Source organism: Ahaetulla prasina, chromosome 4, assembly GCF_028640845.1.
Source record: "Ahaetulla prasina isolate Xishuangbanna chromosome 4, ASM2864084v1, whole genome shotgun sequence".
Taxonomy (NCBI): Eukaryota; Metazoa; Chordata; class Lepidosauria; order Squamata; family Colubridae; genus Ahaetulla; species Ahaetulla prasina.
In genome coordinates this window covers 62,572,278-62,592,585 of record NC_080542.1, presented here as the reverse complement: position 1 = coordinate 62,592,585, position 20,308 = coordinate 62,572,278, and the positions used below count along the sequence as shown (strand labels likewise).

General features: G+C 36.5%; 1 protein-coding gene across 1 annotated transcript in view; it reads left to right on the top strand.

The window, feature by feature from the left end:
• The first annotated feature begins 3,725 nt into the window (after nucleotides 1–3,725).
• Nucleotides 3,726–20,308, top strand: part of ADCY1 (adenylate cyclase 1) — a 177,907-nt gene continuing 161,324 nt past the window's right edge. Inside the window, exon 1 of the mRNA XM_058183642.1 lies at nucleotides 3,726–4,493. Within this exon, the coding sequence (XP_058039625.1) occupies nucleotides 3,726–4,493 (768 nt within the window). The remainder of the gene's footprint in view (nucleotides 4,494–20,308) is intronic.

Below are 20,308 nucleotides of genomic sequence, written 5' to 3'. Positions count from 1 at the left end.
TCATTGCAGATCTTATTTGCTTCTTAAATCAAAGAATTAACCCATCTTTTTTGTTATTTCTTTTTTTCCAAATCCAATCTCAGAGTCATCTTCTCTTTGCAATCTTTCATAGCCAATAGAGTAGGAAAAATTGATGTTAAGTATGTTAAATAAATCACCCTGCCAACAAAAGTGCATATAGTCAAGGCTATGGTTTTCCCAGTTGCAATGTATGGCTCTGAAGGTTGGACCATAAGAAAGGCTGAGCGCCAAAGAATTGAGGCCTTTGAACTCTGATTCTGGAGAAGACTCCTACGAGTCCCTTGGACTGCAAGGCGAACAAACAAATCAGTCCTATAGGAGATCAACCCTGACTGCTCTTTAGAAGGCCAGATCCTGAAGATGAAACTGAAATACTTTGGCCAGCTAATGAGAAGGACGGACTCACTGGAGAAGAGCCTAATGCTGGGAAAGATTGAGGACAAAAGAAGAAGGGGACGACAGAGAATGAAGTGGTTGGATGGAGTCACTGAAGCAGTAGGCATGAGTTTAAATGGACTCCAGAGGATGGTAGAGGACAGGAAGGCCTGGAGGAATATTGTCCATGGGGTCACGATGGATTGGACACGACTTCGCAACTAACCACAACAAATGTTAAATAAGGTTAAAGCTTCCACTTTTCATGCTAGGAAGCCAAACCAAAGAAGTCAGCATGGTCCCACACTAGGAAGTTAAACGATAACATGATTTCACATTCAATATAAAACTCAAGTTATAAACATATGTGACTTTTTCTTGAAGCTATATAGCAAAGAAGCATTTGTAATGCTTATGTGTGAAAATGCTCTAATTCCTAGAATCCAACGTATATATTTGATATTACTGTAGAGTATAAATAAGCATGAAAGACACTCAATAAACCTATGAGTTATCACATAGATACATCAAAAAAAGTTTAAAAACTGCTATTCCTGAAGTTTAACTTTAGAATAAGGAAGCTATGGAATCTAGAACCTTATAAGTAGAATGTAGCTCTTTCCTCATTAACCACTTTCTAGAGTAAAACTCTTTCTTAATCTGTGGACATTCCTGTTGCTTTTTAAATATAATTTGGAAATGATATGCAGTATGAAAAGTTTTCATATTTTTTTCTGACACGAGTTATCTGTTTCAAACTGCTTTATACCAAAGCTATTTCTTCCTAAAGAAATGCAACCATACTTTGAAGGTGTGTTTAATGTAGATAACAATATGTAACATGCACATTGCAATTAACATAATCTGATTTTCAGGCATAAATCTTGTTATACAGAATTTTTTTGAGCAAATTGTTGATACAGAGCAACAATTACACTATTTCTACATGAAGTCTTTGTCCTGCTTTCAAAAGCAAGTTTGAACTCCTGGATTCCACAAAATTTGGTATGTTAAACAGATAGGCTGATTTATTTCTTGATTAACTCTGATGAATTTGAAACTGCAGTAAAGCTGATCTTGGAAATACTGCAGCTCTGCAGAGCTTCCAGCAGGTCAGTTTCACAATTGCAACAACCCTATCTTTCAACTCTTTCAAGGTGACCAGTTGCTTGATGGCTTTTCAGCTCTTCTTCATAGGAACCCTTTGAAGGCATACATAACCAACTATTACTTATTTATGTATATGCTTATCCACCTACCAAGTCTCTTTAACAATTGAGAATTCCCAATTGCTTATTCCCATCTTGGTGGTTGTAATAAGCTCTATATTTTTGATAACATTCAAACTGAGATCGATGACAATGTTAGTTTTTTGATTTAGTAATAGAGAATGGATTAAAAACCACATACTTATGAACTACTGACACTTAATAGAAGGGAACAGTCTGGCTCTAATTTGTTTGGAACAGAAGATGATTGATTTTGACTGGGACGTTTTGTAGAACTGGGTCCGAAGTATATTAGCATGCTTTAAAAAAATTAATACATCGTATCTGATAATTCACTTAAGCAGACATTTATCACACTGCTTACAAAGAAGGGCAGTTGTAGTAAGGAGGTAGTTAAAAGCTATCCAGGTGGCAGCAGCGATCTCATTCCTCAGCAGCTGAGGTGCTTGCCATTTGAACAGAGGCTGTCGTCTTTGTCCTGTTCTACTGTACGGCACCAACGAATGCAAGGGAACCTAAAAGCAACCTAACAAAATGGTAACCGCAGTTCTTTGTGTATGCGCGCACACCCGGATCTCGAAAATCTGAAAAGGGCTAGAATGCTGAAAGGCTGATTCCCGTTCTCCTTAAACCTTGGAACGAAGCCATTCCGACATAAAAGTTGCTTCTTTGTGGACGCTGCTTTGAAGAATTCATCTCCCTTTCAGAATATTTAAATGTTATGAACACACTTATCCCTCCTAGTTAGACTGGGAAACTAATGAGATTCGTTTTGCAGGTAAATTTTAAATGGCGATGTGTTCAGCGATCTCATGCATCGTCCAAGCTAACTTTTATCAAAGAAATCATGCCAAGAGACCAGCTCCTCTCCCGCCCCTGACTATGCCACTAAAATCCTCTCCCCACTTGCCATTTTCCACTCCCTCGTGTACTGCAGCCCGTTTGCTGCCGATACTGCATGCACTACCAGGTGTCCATTCTAATCTGTTGGCAGGAAGGCGTGACACAAAGTTAAAAAAAACCCTCGCTCGTTTTGATGGGTGAAGGGGAATAAGAACACGAATACGCGTGATGGAGAAATGGAGGAGGACCAAGAATTAGGAGAAAGCTAAGGAGGTGGATGGGGGGGGAGTGTCAAACTCGGACACAATCCTGTTAAAACCTCAAACGGACATTTCTCTCCCCCGCACCCCACCCCCGACAATCTACTAAGATTGGGCAGACGCGCCTGGTTTCTCAAGCCAAAAGGGTGCGCAGGCGCAGGACGCTTCCTCAGTTAAAATGCTTTTGGACGTAGGAAGGGGATCACCCTGTCTTTCCCTGTGTCGATATTTCCCTCACTTACTCTTTCTCTCCCCTGCTTTGGCTCTGTCGCTTTTGGAATCCTCTTAATTTAACCCTATATGTATAATTATTATAAGGAAGATCTCTTTTTTTTATTCGCTTGCGATACTGGTGGGAGGGTTGAGCTCTTATTGCTTCGACTAATTCCCTAGGAACCAGCATGCTTGTGTTTCCCTCCTACCACCGTATCTTCCAAATTGCCGCCTCTGATCAAACCAGCCTCTGGATCGAGTCTTTTGCCAATCCTCGTCTTTTGTGTCTCAGCCCTTCCTCTTTTTTGCTGGCTTTCCTGTCTTCGGACGAAGCCATTCGGGGCTTGTAGCCTCTGCAAGCTGCAGCCTAGGAAAGCCGAGTGTCGGAGGCGAGAAGCTATTAGCTATGTAGTGCGAGCAGGGAACACCGCGCGTTGAATTAGAAGCGGCAGCAGCGGTAGCCCGAAGCCTAGTGAGAGTGACTTTGCGCCTCCGAAAGTCGCTCTGAGGCCATCTGAAAAGAGGACCTCTCCGGCGATTGCTGTTGCGTGTGGCGGCGGCTCGGCGGGTGGGCTGCCTTTGGAGACTGCTGCTCTCTTTTCGGTTGGCTTTCAGTGTCTTGAACCGCTCCTGCTCTCCACCCCCGTTACCGCTTTCCCGCGTTCTCAAAAAAGCAGCAGCCGCCGCCCCCCTCCCGCCCCTCTTCCTCCGGTTTCTTTCCAGAGCTGAGCGACGGGAGCGACAGTGGCCGAAGCAGCGGAGGAGCTTTCCCTCTGCGGGGTTTATGAATGGCCGTGACATGGAAGAAATGCCGTTTCAGAAAGTCAAGAAGAGCAAAAAGACGAGGAAGAAGAAATGTTGCCGCCGCCGCCGCTGCTGTTGCTGTTGCTGCTGCTCCTCCACACCCGGCCCGCCGTTGGCGGCGCAGCCGCCGCCACCTCCGTCGGCTGCAGGCAGTAGTAGCAGCACCTCCGGAGCTGCGGCCACGGCAGTGAGAACTGTCGGAGAGGGTCCCCCGGTTCCCTTTCTGGACGGCGTCGCCTGTGAGGACCAGTTCGACTGCAAGGAACTGGAGTCGCTCTTCCAGAATTACAATCTGAAGCTGGAGCAGACGTCCACGCTCAAAGCGCTGGCCGTGCTGATCGCGCTGACTGCCAGCTTGGCGCTATTGGAGCTGCTTTCGGGCCCCAGCCTGACTATTTCCAAGGGCTCCCATCCGGTACACTGTATCATCTTCCTCTCCCTCTTCATTGTCACCAATGTTAAGTACCTGCAAGTCACACAACTGCAGCAGATAGTGAAGCTCACCTTGCTTTTCAGCTTTACCTTCGCCTTCCTCTGCTGCCCTTTCTCGGTAGGCGCCTATGGCATGGAGCCACCCAGCGCCCCCGAGCAGGGTATGTGGCAGCTCATGCTGGTCATCTTCGTCTCCTACTCTCTTTTGCCCGTCCGCACTCTCCTGGCCATTGTCTTCGGTTTGATAGTGTCCGTCTCTCATCTCATAGTCACTGCCACTTCAGTCAGTGCCAAGAGGCAGCCCCTCTGGAAGACGGTGAGTAGGTTTCCCCAAACAGTTCCTCACCAGGTTGTTCTTCAATCTTCAAGCGGGGGAAGGGGGAAAATGCTAAAAAATGTTCACAGTACAATGTCTTCTGATAAGGATAGGGCAAACAAGCAGAATCTTTTTTAAAAATTATAACAGTGTATATTTTTGAAAGAAGTTGATTTCTGGTATTCATTTTCAAGATTCTCATGAATGCAAACAGTCTTTGCAATCATACTATTCCATTAAACAAGTAGCAAATTTATTTTTAAAAAATTGTTTGACAAATTACATATTTTGAAAATCTCTAACCAAAAGGCTTGGAATTGCAACCTGATTTGCAGTTTATGATGTGAAGTGTTGTATGTTTTTTGACTATTGGATGCACGTTTAATTGCTTCCCTTACAGGTTATAGAGCATAATATCTATTGAGGGCATCTGGTAGAAGTAAAGAGTTGATGTTAGTATTGGCATGAGCTCCTCTTAAATCTCATATTAATGGTATCAATAACTGTTTTACATGTCTCAATAAATGTAAATGTTATTTGTTTTCTGAGAACATAAAGGATATGATAAAGTGTTGAATTGGTATTCTGAAGCAAATCTTTCTCTGTGAATATATGTGCAACCATTATCCCATGCCTAATTTGGGGATATTTTAAATGAGACAAAAGTGGGTTGGGAGTATGATATGGTGGATGGATTATTATTTTTCTTCATCCAATTGTGCCTGATTCTCAGAAACTGAATGAGCTACAGTTTTATGGACAAGGTTTTTCAGAAGTGGTTTGCCATTGCCTCCTTTATAGGGCTGAGAGAGATGACAGGCCCAAGGTCATCCAGATTTGTACTTAAGAATTAGAATTCATGGTCTCCAAGATTCTATTCTGATGCCTTAACCACTACCCCAAACTGACTCTATATTTTACATGTTCATAAAATAAGCCAGCCAGCCAGTTGTAGAATTTGGGGTCACTGCCTAGAAAAAGAATAATTTGATTAATATTAAGCAACCTTCCAGAATGTTTTTTGCATTTGTCATAAACTCTACTTCAATATATCCAGAGGTCACCCAACTGACTTTGTGCCTAAGACAGGACTAGAATTCATGATCTTCCAGTTTCTAGCATGATGGCTTACCCCCAAAGGGATACAAGAAAGTTTGAATAATAATACTACTAATAATAACAGAGTTGGAAGGGACCTTGGAGGTCTTCTAATCCAACCACCTGCCCAGGCAGGAAATTAGGCTATCTGTGGGTTGACAGTTAGGAATTAATAATGAAGGAATTTGCTTCTTTCTATGAAAATATTAGAAAGGCAAACCACTAATTTTATTACTATTCAAATATAAATACTTGAACTGGGGAAAGGGATTTTGTGTGTTTGTGCATGTATTGTGTGTGTGTGTGTGTGTGTGTGTGTGCGCACATACACACACACATGCATGCATGCATATTACCATCCCTTTTCCCAGTTTCCTGATATTTTCTTCCCCCTCTTGTTCCTCCAATGAGAAAATTCTTCCACACCGCTGGTTTTATTACTATACATACATACATACATACATACATACATACATACATACGTATACGTATACGTATACGTATACATACATACATACATACATACATACATACATACATACATATATATTTGAACTGGGGAAAGGGATTGTGTGTGTGTGTGCATTATTGTGTGTATATACATATACAAACATACATACACAACACACACACACACACACACACACACATATACACACACATACATACACACATGCATATGTACCATCCCTTTCCCCCGTTTCCTGATATTTTCTTCCCTCTCTTGTTCCTTATCCCAATGACAAAATCCTTCCACCTGCTTGAGATCTTGGTTTTTCTATTGGATCCTTCTTAGTGGCAACAGATTTTTCTTTCACACTCTTATGTATAATATTCTTAAACTTCTTAAGACGTTTTCTTTCCTGAATAATTTGTACAAAAATCTGCTCTGCACCATCTTTAGGAATGTGCTATTTCCCCTCCCCCTGCCTCAGAAAAAGCTATTTATAGTTCTTCAGGGCTTCCTCAGGTGTCTACAGATTTACACACTTGTACTGTGAATAAAAGAAAAGAATAGGGATGGTTTGCAGACTTGAGTTTGCTGGACCAGCATGTTAACAAGGCTAGTTTCCATATATAATTCTAATTTGAATCTAAGGTAAAAGAGCTTAAAGAAAGATGGGCATCTATTTACTGTTGTGTTTGACATGCACAGATTGTGTTTTTTTTAAGAGAGAATAGAAATCTATTTTGATCAGAGAATAACACAAAAGGAAACAACCTTCTATTGTGCTTTCTGAGATTGTTTTCCTTGACTGAATATATTCATGACACACAAACATAACCACCCTCTGCCACAACCATGAACATAACCCACAAGCATAGACATTAAATCATGCCTATGGTTTGTAGCAAGTTTTTGTCCTGCATTTTTACCCATAAAGTTGACATGTATATATGTACCTTAATGAAATATATGTAGCCAGACAATTTATATAAGATTACTCTTTGCCCACTGCTTTTCAACTGATTGACAAAACAAACTGTATATTTTTCAGGGGGAGGGAGTGGAGAGAGAGAGAGAGAGAGAGAGAGAGAGAGAGAGAGAGAGATAAGCTGAGCATTATGATTTGTCCAGATAATCTGGTAGTCTATTTTTAAGTTCATGATTTACAGATTCAATGAAGAAGGAAAAATATGTGGGCAATTGAAATTTAAACATAATTAAGAACTTTCAAATAAATAACTAGTTTTCAAAGCAGTTGTACAATAATATATAACAAGAAACCCTTAAACATTTCATTTCAAAAGCAAATGAAGATGTTTGATAGCATCTAATGTCTTTGAAAAATAGATGGAGCAAAGTTTTTATTTGTTTGAATATCATAAAAAGATAACTATTTCTCTTTCCAGGGTTTTCAACTAGTATGTATAGTAACAATTTACAGCTGTTTTGCCTTGTTTCTCTTCTCATCTATATATTAAGGAAGTAAATGCATCTCCCTTATAATAGATGAACAGTTTTGATTTAATTATATTTACTAATAAGAAACTCCACAGAGAAATGGGACTTACTTCTTAGTAAAAAGATTTAAGATTCCTCCAAATCTAAGTCATTATAGCAACAGTTGTGCCATCTGATTTCACATTTAGCACATCACTGCTAAAATTTTGGCATTATGGCTAGGATGAATCCTTTTGCTCAATTTTCAGTGCACTAGACATTTTGTATGTTTCTTTTATATCAGTCTCAGCTGGAAACACTGGAAAGAGAAATAGTTATGGAACCTCTAAGCTTAGGGCCAGTGTCTTTTTGGTTGGAGGCACTGAATAATTTGGACTCAGTGGATCCAAAACCTGAGGCAAAATCATCTTTAGTTGGGACATTCCCATGAAATCACCATCATCAGGACATTTCTTGTAGCATTTTTGACAGGTGGAACTGATCCACAAAAACAGGTGAACGTAATACTCCCACTTTTTCTTCAGTATGATTTCTTTCCGACCTAATTTTTGGTTGGTAACTGTGTGATTCGATCCTGATTTCAATAGGATTTAGGCCACCTAATTGGATGTAGAATTTCCATATAAGAATCATTTCCATTCAAATGTACATGGAAATAACCTGGTTTAAATCAATTTAGTTTGCTCATGGCAAATGTGTTTTATACACTGCTTCAATACTCTTAACTGAAGTTAATGTTTAATGTATATATTGTTTAGCTCCTTCAAAAAGAGAGCTTTCATTTTTATTTGTTTTTTCATTTATTTATCCAATTTATACACCACTTTTCTTGTGGTGTAGCTGCTGCTCCTCCCCATCCTGGGATGTTAAATTATTTTTAATAATATTAGGTAGCTTAGCTTTAACCAGTTGAAGGAAACTTGATGATTTGACGTATATAACATACTAGCTGGATGCCTGTGCTTCGCTAAGAAACTATGTGCTCGGGCTTGATTAATTGACATTTACAGCTTGAAACTTACTGTATAATGTGTAACTCTGTAGCATCAGAGTGTGTTAATACAATGCAACTGGCAATTGGAACAGAGAGGGAGGGTGAGTAGAATGTCCCAGCCTGCAGCATTCATCGGTATTCATCTGGCTAGCATCCTGTCAGTGTATAAGAGAGTTGAGGGCTGTTTGGAAACTCAAACAGTATTTGATGTGTGAGCAAGGAGACAGGAAGGAGGCTGGGCGTGGCTTAGCTTAACTGTTCTGTAGTAAAGCTGCTTGCTGCTGTGAAAGTAAAACTGAAACTGAAAATCTTCTCTGCTTGTGTTTTGCATTTGGCACAGATTTCTTTTCAGGTGGCGAGGGGGAGTAGAACTCCTTAGCATCAGAGGGCTGTTTGGAAAGTGAATAGTATTTGCTGTATGAGCAAGAAGGAGACAGGAAGGAGGTTGGGCATGGTTTAGCTCAAGTGTTCTGTATTAAAGTTGCTTCCTGCTATGAAAGTAAAACTGAAACTGAAACGCTTCTACTTGTGTTTTGCATTTGAAACAGATTTCTTCTCAGGTGGGGAGGGGCAGTAGAACTCTTTAGCATCAGAGCGTGTTAATAATAATATAGGAAATACTGTGATGGTCATTTTGAAAAATCTTTTCTTAGTGAGCACCTAGAAGCCAAGTGGAACATACATGGCAAATTTCAAGTTTGTAGGCTTTACGGTTCTGGAGATTTTGTGATTAATGCATGAGTGGTTTTTGCTTTTACATATATAGATATGGGGCCAGCATGCCTACACTGAGTCACATGGAATGCTGTTGCCTTCCCACCAAAATGGTACCTAGTTATCTACTTGCATTTGCATTCTTCCGAATTACTTGGTTGGCAGGAGCTGGAGCAAAGCAGTAGCTCATCCATCATGTAATACTTGGTCTCCAACTGCCAGTGTCAACTGCAAATGAAATGTATGTATGTATGTATGTATGTATGTATGTATGTATGTCTGTACGTACATATGTATGTACGTCCTTACTAGATTTGCTAAGGCCAATTCCAATAAGACTCTGGGTGAATTACAATATATCTGTTAAATTAGAAAGCAACTGCCCAGACTATGCCTGGTTTACGGAAGATGGCATTGTTTTTCACTATAATTCTTTTCTAGCAAAGGATATCACATCTGTGTTAAATAACTCATGCTATCCAATGGCATGAATTATTAAAGAATCAATATTTTATATTTAATCCTCAGGTATTTTTATGGAAGTTAAGAACTAAAATGGAAGAACAGTTTAAATAAAACAGAGCAATTTGTGTATGCTTTTTCCCCTTATACTTTTTGCAAATGGGAGTAGACATTTGAAAGGAACATTTAATAATCAAGCATGGCATCTCAATTTGCAACCAAATAGTCATCCCTAACGCAGTTGAATTTATCCCTTACATATGTTATCAGTGCATTAATAGTGCCTCCAGGATTTTAAGGGCTCCCAGACAAAACATCGCCATGAATCCCTTAATTTGAAAGACTATCAGAATAGTTCCTGAGACTCTGTTGGATCTATCAAGGGTTCTGTGCAGAGATGAAGTGGATTTTCTTATAGCCAATGTTCCAATAAGTACCTCATGCGAGGCCTGTTTATAATGATATTCATTATATCATTATATCACATTTGAAAATGGAAGATATAAGAACAATCATTGTACTAGGAATTTAAGTTAATTTATATGTGAAAGGGACTAAAAGATTTCATAGACAACCAAGAAACAAATAGAACCAATGATAAGGAGTTCAGAAAAATGGTAGGGTAATTCTGTCTTTAAGAGTTCCAAATAACTTGCACCCAGAATAGTTCTTGGCCATTGCAAATTGAGATATCTTCATGAATGAACTCTGAGAACTGCTTAACATAAAAATATTACTATATTAATTGGATCTGTATATTTAAAACTATTTTTATCTTTCAGGCTTAGTTTTATAAGAAGATTGCCAGTAAATTGTACCACAATGGGAAATAAAGACATTGCTATCAGCCATATTATACTGAATAGAGACTTCTTGATTTTGATGTGATATCTGTAATAGCTTTATATTTTATTTACTTATACATCCTACTCAGTCTCTCTTTGCTTATTATTACCAAAAATATTTTTAAAAATCTTGTCTGGCTAAGATTGAATCATCATCTAATGATAAAAAATTATTAGGGATGGCAATTTTTCTAATTAATGTATTGGAATTAATCAATAGCCTATTTCAGTACATTGGTAAATTGGACAGGGTACAATGTAAGTACAATAATTGCAATAAATTAATTCGTTCCTAGCTATATAATCTCTGTAATCGAAAAATATACTGTAATATAATTCATTTTGCATTATATATTAGTATTTTTCTAACCAAATTCAAAGGAAATTTAAGTGGGAGAAATAAATTGTTTATTGATCTTAGTAGTAAAATATCCTTTAAATTCTTATTACCTGCATGAAAATTTCTTTCATGAAAATTTCTTTCATGCAGGTAATAAGAATTTAAATGTAATATCATGATATTGCTTGTTTTAAATTAAAAATATTCTTTTTTACTTCAGTTTTTAGATGATTAATCACTGGCTTTTAGTGCTGTAACGAATATAGCCATCCATGTTCCTTTGCTATCAAGAATTTCAAAATAAAAGAATTACTGATAAATACATTCTCGCTATATAAATTAGTATCTATTCATTTATGACTATATAACTTCTTTGATATTGATCATAAAAACTTAATTGTTTCATATAAAAGGAAGTTTTCAGAGTTTTAGATTTGAATAAAAATGTCAGTGAAATAAAACACATTTTCTAACAAAATGGTATTTAACTGAGAACTGATTTTTCACTGTTTTGCCAAACTGCTTCAGTTTTCTGATTTCTATACAAATATTTTTTAAAAATCTTGTCTGGCTAAGATTGAATCATCATCTAATGATAAAAAATTATTAGGGATGGCAATTTTTCTAATTAATGTATTGGAATTAATCAATAGCCTATTTCAGTACATTGGTAAATTGGACAGGGTACAATGTAAGTACAATAATTGCAATAAATTAATTCGTTCCTAGCTATATAATCTCTGTAATCGAAAAATATACTGTAATATAATTCATTTTGCATTATATATTAGTATTTTTCTAACCAAATTCAAAGGAAATTTAAGTGGGAGAAATAAATTGTTTATTGATCTTAGTAGTAAAATATCCTTTAAATTCTTATTACCTGCATGAAAATTTCTTTCATGAAAATTTCTTTCATGCAGGTAATAAGAATTTAAATGTAATATCATGATATTGCTTGTTTTAAATTAAAAATATTCTTTTTTACTTCAGTTTTTAGATGATTAATCACTGGCTTTTAGTGCTGTAACGAATATAGCCATCCATGTTCCTTTGCTATCAAGAATTTCAAAATAAAAGAATTACTGATAAATACATTCTCGCTATATAAATTAGTATCTATTCATTTATGACTATATAACTTCTTTGATATTGATCATAAAAACTTAATTGTTTCATATAAAAGGAAGTTTTCAGAGTTTTAGATTTGAATAAAAATGTCAGTGAAATAAAACACATTTTCTAACAAAATGGTATTTAACTGAGAACTGATTTTTCACTGTTTTGCCAAACTGCTTCAGTTTTCTGATTTCTATACAAGTATTTTTTTAAAAAAATATTCAGCATCTTGATTCATTAATGATTTGCTGTTGAATAACATCTTAATAATACAGCACAATGTATTATTAATCCATGTAGGGTCTTTTGGGTTATAGTTTCATTTTATTTTCACAAATAATATATTGGGAAATGGTTAGTATTCTATTTCTTTTCCTGGCCTGATTGGACTCACTAAGAGGTTTTTGGTCATTTACTTAGATTAGCAGGTAAATGATTATCTGTAAAAGTAATTGTAGAATAAAAGGGAATCAATGAAACGTATCATTAAGTTTTAACTGATTTAACATTGAACTGCTAAAAATTTTTTAAATTACTTCACAAATTTGATTTGATAATTATATCAAATAATAATTGCAAACATTCAAGCTAATTTAAGAAATCATTATGAATCAATGCAATGCATTTTAAATTTACTATGTGCTCAAGTGTCTATGGAGATTCTCAGTCATCCAGGTCATAGTTGTCCCAAACGTACTTGTCCCAAAGGCAACTGGACTTTCTTGTTTTTCTTTGAAGACATTTTGCTTCTCATCCAAGAGGTTTCTTCAGTTCTGACTGGATGATGGAGAATGGAAGGATGTATAATTCTTGCATACAGCTGGTCACTTGCATTCTTTTTAGATAGCTGTTGAGTCCACTTGGAGGTTTATCTGTGTCCTTAGGGTCACCTGAGTAGTGCAAATGAGTGTGGAGACTTCTTGGAACAGTTGAGAGGACTGCGTTGTGGAGCTGTGCTTTCTGCAGGATGTTTTTTGCCCTGTGTCCCTTCACTGTTAAACACAGGTGCAGGCTATTGGGATAAGTCTGTGTTGTCTGCATCTCAAACTGAAGCACAAATGATTCCTGTAGTCTACAATTTTTTTCTGGAAATCTGCTTACTCCCGCACCATTCAGAGGGTGTTCATTCCAAAGTGCATAGCTAAATGTCTATGGATATTATCAGTCATCCAGGATATGATTATCTCACTTGGAGGCCTCAATGATTCTAAAAGAATGCAAATGATCAGCTGTCTGCAAGGAATAGAAATCCTTCCACTCCCCATCATCCAGTCAGAACTGAAGAAGCTTCTTGGATGAGAAGCAAAATGTCTTCAAAGAAAAACAGTGGTGGTGAATGGGTGGCGGCAGAGGTGAATGGGCCAGACAAATACCAGATGGATGCTGGAAGGCCGAGGCAGATTTTTTTTCTTGTTATCCTCCCTAAAAGCTAGTTGCGTCTTACAGCCCAGTGTCTTATAGTCCAAAAATATGGTACATTTCAAGGAGGAAAATGTTCATCACTATGCATACCATAACTTTTCAAATATTCTGGTTGAACTTTTAATACATTTAACTATATACACTATCAAGTAGTTTTATCAGTGCATATTTTTAAAAATATAAACTGGTTAATATTAATTATGAGTTCTTCGTATGTCCCTACTTATAATTCCATATTTTAGCCATTCTGTTGGTGTATCTATACTAACTGATCAATATATTTCTTTAAAAGAGGATTCTTATTTTTATTGTTGAATTTGAAGCTGATTGTTAATGTCATTCCCAAAATACAATGTCCAGAATGAGATGTAATATTTTATTGATAGTCTGACCAATGGAGAATGGAGAAAAAGCTTGTATAGAATTGATTTGGCACAAGAATCTAATAAATATTTACTGGACTGTCAAGTTTTGCTGATTTTAGTGAGTATTCGTTCCTCCTGATATCTTCCCCACAACAATAATACTGTTGGGTTGAGAGAGACTGACTGAGGAAAAAGTCATTCAGCTGGCTTTAGTGCCTAAGGAGGGACTAGAATTCACAGACTCCTGGTTTATACAGACTAGTGCCTTAGCCACATACAGTATTGATAGTTTTGACTCCATAATCTCATTACTTCACTAAATGCATTTGAGGAAGTAACATCTACATATATTATGCTTCAATACTTCATTAACCAGAAGTTCTGCCTTCTTTTATAGCACAAATATTTGTTCCAGATACTATTCTTTTTAAATAATAATATTATTAAAAATTATATTGTACAGATAAAACTAATACAAAGTATAGAAAACAAAAAGTGTGAAAGAAAAAGAAATAAGAGAAGGAAAGAGAAAGTAATAGCTACCTCATTTATGCCAACAAATATAAACAACTTTAATAATTGAACGCCATCTCTTAAAATAGAGCAACCTATTTGTTTCATATTTCACCTCATTCTCTATAAGCAAACCTTTAAATACTCATCATTCAATTTTAAAGACTATCCTGCCAAACTTATTTTTCCCAATTTAAACAAATTAGGTTATAATCTAGTTTGATTGGATGTAGAAAAATTTCAGCATTCAAGTAACTGGAGAAAAGTGCATAAATATTTATTTTACTTTTGTGACTGGCAAATAAAGGAGGTATTTTTATTGCAAAGGTGTTTTCTAGTTTGCATTTATTGTAGCACTTGGCACACCTAATTGATGTTGGCTAATCTCAAAAAAGCCAAATAGGCTCCCATCCAAAGCAGGTGTAAATTATTTACATATTGTTGCTAAGATAACTAAGTGGATATTGGATTCAACTTGAGAGAGGCTTAACTTTCCCCCCACCTGGTTCATACTCTCTCCTGCTTTTCAAGTTCTTTTATGGATAAATTAAATTTGATCTGTGTTTGAGCACTCTATTCTATTCTTCTAAATAACTCCTGATAGTTGAACCATGGAGTTCTCTCTAAGAACCATAGATTCTGAGTGTTAAGAAGTAAGAAAAATGAAACTAGTTAAACACTTAACTCAAAATATGTTACAAATACAAATTCCTATCCTTTATATTGGTTTTCACTACAGAATATACAACTATACAGCAACATAGTATCTAGTGTATAGTATGCCTGGCCCAAGATAACTAATTAATTGTTTACATGAAATAGTTTGCAGTGATTTGTAGCAAATATAATACGACTCTCTATTTCTTGACTGAATTAATTCAGTCTGAATTAATTCCCTCTGTTATAGCAAAGACACTTTCAGTCATTTGTAATTGCACTTGGGATGATTTCTAAAAAGACTGAAGTAATTATCCACCCACATACAATTAAGAAATAAAGGTATTATTAATAAACACTCAAAGCATTATGCTTCAAACATATATAAATATAATTCAGCTGACTGTTGAGAGGACAGCCAAACTTAGGCAGGGCTGACATTTGTCCAACTCTCTTTTATAGTTGGAGCTGAAAGTAGCAATAGCACTTATAGTTATATACCTCACAGTGCTTTACAGCCCTCAGAGACAGCATATTACCCAATAAGTAAACCTTCTAATTAGTTATAACATGATACTAAAGACTTGGATCATCTTGATATCAAGAAGGTTTGTTGTTATGAGCAGTTTGTGGTGAAGACCAAAATCTTTCCATGTTTCGTTAGAATAGCACTTTTTTTCATCCACCCTGTAATTATAACATTTAATTAGTATTAAATGGAGGCAATATAAGTTTTAGAAATAAATAAAACTTAGAAATAAATATGATGATTTTCACTCCTTACCATATATTTGTCATGATAATATGATGAATATTTTTGTGGGAATTAGTTTTGCAATTATCAACAGCCTACAACATCAGTGTGGTTGGAGGTGCTAAGTCTAAGTTGCTATTAGCTCACTTGTCAATGTAACATTCTGTCTTACTCAGAAATGGGGAGAAAAAATTTAACAATAATGAGACAAAAGTCCATAGAGCCTGGCATCTCAAAATTTCAATGTGAATTCAACCTCTAGTTAGGGTTGAACCATAGATATATATATTTAATATAAAAGCAAAGTGTTCGAATGCAGATTATATTATCTATATGTATATGTAAGATATCAACATACTTCTATTTAATATTCAAAATGAAAACAATAAGCGTCATTTCTGTGATTCAAGCAACTATTTCATTTTGTACAATAACAATTTTATTGAAATTGACTAGCCATCTAGCATTCAAACCAAAGCTAATTGATCAAAGGAAAAATCATTTACAAAAGAATCTTTTGAAGTCAGCTGTGGCAACTTGGGAGTTCATGGATAAAATGTCTTATCTTTATATTGTTACTGTTTCACAACTAGTTGCTACTTGATTTAATTAATCTTTTATGAATTCTTCAATTTTGTAATTGATAACATACAAAGTTCTAGCAAATGGCAGACCTATTATATATGATTCTAGATTTAGATTAGGAAATTACATTAAAGTTCAGAAGTTGGCTATTATGAAACCTCCCTTGGAGAAAAAGTGTTACTTGATCAGTGGTGGGTTACTACCGGTTCTCTCCGGTTTGCAAGAACCGGTAGTAAACATTTTGAGTAGTTCAGAGAACTGGTAAATGCCACCTCTGCCTGGCCCCTCCCCCAATCTATTGCTGCCTCCTGAGTCCCAACTGATCAGCTAGAAGGAAAAAACTCAGGACTCACTTGACAAAGAAGAGAAAAAAAACCCCCAAGACACCACTGCTTTAAATTGAGAAACCAAGAAGCCTCCCAACTGATTGGCTAGAATGAAAAAATAAGGACTTGCTTCTCAGCCAGGAGATCGCTTGGCAAAGAAGAAGGGGGGAAAAAAGATGCTGTCGCTTTAAATTGACACAGCTGCTGGAAGGAGAAAGGCTGAACAACAAATTGGATAAGAGTAGGAATTCTTAAATGGTTCTATGTTTTTGAAGTTTTGGAATTTGTGCAACATGGGCTTTGTGTTTCTAAAAAGGTTTGGGCAATTTCCATTGTGAAATATTCTGTCTTGAATGAGTTTTCTGCCTGCTTGTAAATGGAGCCGAACTTCCGGCTTCCACTTTCTATTATCTCTAAGCACCGGTAGCTGTTTTCTGCTTACAAAGTTTCCTTTATGCAGCTGGCAGGAATGCGGAATTCCAGGCAGGTTCCTTATTAGCAGCTTGATTTTTCCTTGTTTATGTGGGAGCATTTTCTTATGAGTAATATTTTATTTGGGAAATGAAGCGGGGGGAGTTTGATTCTTGTGTTATTGTTATTGAAACTGAAGAAGTCATTGATAGGAAGGACATTACAACGGATGATTTTATGAGCTAAACCCAGGTCCTGTCGAAGGCGATGAAGTTCCAAGTTTTCTAGACCCAGGATATCAAGTCTGGTGGAATAAGGTATTTTATTGGTTTTGGAGGAATGGAGAACTCTTCTTGTAAAATACCTTTGGACACGCTCAACTGTATTGATATCAGATATATGGTATGGGTTCCAGACAGGCGAGCAGTAATCAAGAATTGGCCTAGCAAATGTTTTATATGCTCTGGTCAGTAGCGTGGTGTTTTTTGAAAAGAAGCTACGTAGAATTAAGTTAACAACTCTTAGAGCCTTTTTTGCTATATAGTTGCAGTGGGCTTTGGCACTTAGATCGTTAGATATAAAAACTCCAAGGTCTTTGACAGGGTGGGGGTCATCTGTGAGGTAATGTCCATCAAGCATGTACTTTGTGATTGGGTTCTTTCTTCCAATATGCAAGACTGAGCATTTACTGGTTGAGATTTGTAGTTGCCAAATTTTAGACCAAGCAATTAGATGATCAAGGTCCTTTTGAATTGTGGATGTATTGTCAGTGGTGTTGAAAAGTTTGACATCATCAGCAAAGAGAACATAGTTACTTGAGATATGATCACAAAGATCATTTATGTATATTATAAAGAGAGTTGGTCCAAGAACGCTACCTTGAGGAACACCACTCTTGACAGGAACAGGATTTGATAGAGCATTACCAATTTTAACTACTTGTTGCCTGTTTGACAAAAAAGCAGATATTCAGTTGTGTAAGGGTCCTGAAATGCCATAGGATTTTAATTTTAGGAGAAGTTTATCATGTACTTCTTAAAAACTTTCAGGGTTGGAGCACCCACGATTTCTGGAGGCATGTTCTTCAACTGATTTATTATATTTTTATTTATATCTTGCCTTTATTATTTTTACAAATAATTCAAGGTGGCAAATATATCCATTTTCTTTTTATTTTCTCCACAACAACACCTTTGTGAGTTGGACTAAAAGAGAGTAACTGGCCCCAAGGTCACCCAGCTGGCTTTGATACCTAAGGAAGGACTTAAATTCACAGTTTCCTGCTTTCTAGCCAAGTGCCTTAAAGTTGCACCCAAAGGAGATTTGTTCCTTCTCATTTATAAACTCTGTATATGAGGAAATGGCATTTCAAACTCAAGTTAATGATGCAGTTTTTTTCTTACCTAAAAGAAAATTCTAAGGGAATTCTTCTTTATTTCTATAAATCTCAAAAATATTGTGTTACTCTGGATACTCAAGTAGTATGGATAATGTCAAAATCAATTTTTTAAAAACCAAAATTTTCTCTTTTAACTTTCATGTAGGCTATTTATCATTTAGGTTTACTAAATATGGTTTCTAGCCATTTTGAATCTAAGCTTTCTATGCAATTTATAGATTAAAATTGCTTCACCAACTGAATTAGTGAAAGTACAAGTAGGAAAAAAAACAGCAGTTCTAAACTAATATTATTCTTTTATCATTTGGAAATTTATTTTATTTTGACTTTTACCCTGTAGATTAATTTGGGTACTGCTTTTCTTGGGTGATATACTCTATTTTCTATAATTGTTTAGTAGAAAGTCATGAAGTCAATTATTTGTGATTTTTCAGTAATAGATGAAGCAGAATGACTTATTTACTAAAAAAAATCAGCTGAAATTCATACTGAAAAAGACAACTACAGTGACCAAAAATAAAAGGCAAACCTGAAAAAGAGGAAAATCTGAAATAGATTCATAAAAATAAAAAGTTTATCTTTATAAATTTATTTTACAAAGATAAATTCAAGAACAAAAAAAAGCTTTACAAAGTATATATTCTAGTAAAATATATATAATCAAACAATATGTGTACATTTATTTAAAGAAGCTGTTTCCATTTTTTCACATAAATATAAAAGATTGTGTCCTTTTCTACACACACACACACACATATCTAGCATGCACAGGGTTAAGCATATTTATGTCACCCAACCAATCAGTAGTCATTCCCCAGATGCCAATTCTGTATGCGCAGTCCTTAGAGTCAGTTTCAAGTGAACTCTCCAGAAACTATTAACTGGATTTAACAAAAGCAATGGGAGCAAAATAGGCCGCACTCTCTTCCACAACTAAGGCACAAGGGCAACACCCGAAAGGTGAACTAAGAACATCAAGCATGATGACAGCAACCGCTGATTGTTAAGACCCAACAAAAGTAACCATAATTCTTCAGACTCCAGGCCCAGGAAAGACAGCTTTGTTAGGTTCAAGGCACAATGAAGGCAACACAACTCCCACAGGTTCAAGGCACAGTGAAGGCAACTTGACTTAAATGGTTGCAAGGCACAACGATGGCAACTTGACTTCAATGGGTGCAAGGCACAATGACGTCATCTGGACTTTAATAAGTACAAGGCATGATAATGGCAACATGGTCTCAATGATTTCAAGGCAATGAGTCACAAGCATTCACAAATGGACAGATTATGAACAGCTATCTCTGACAACACCTGGCTCCAAGTGCCAAGGTAAATATGCTCTGACTAATGCATTCTTTAGGAGGGCAAGAAGTAAGTCTTTCACCTATCTCCATTGCTCCTCCCTCTGCTCAAGTCCGCATAACCTGGGATTAGTAGGGGGCAGCAGCAACTCCTCATTGACCAGCTGCAGCTGTGCCTCTCCTCCAGTGAGCACAGCTGACTATTCATCCAGTTACCCTATCTCCGATTCCCCCCCCCCCCCATGTTCCCAGCGTGGCTTTGCCTTGACCATCTAATTCTTGCATGTACCCTGGTGGTCCCATAGTCCCTGGTCAGATTCCCTGGAGTCGTTTTTTTTTACTCATCGTCCAGGTTGGTGCCTGAGGGAGCCATCACTGGTTGTATTAAATGGTGCAATTTGTATGGTAAAAGTTAAATGATCATAATGTAAAATAAATGAGATGTTGAAAAATAAATACACATAACTTTTTGAAATAAAACACTGTCCTTTATAATAAAGGACATATAATCCCAGTACGTTTATCCAGAGTCACAGTACAAGAAGACTGACTCTTTCCCAGAAGGAGTGACCTGATTCTACATGTTAAATTATAATTTCTT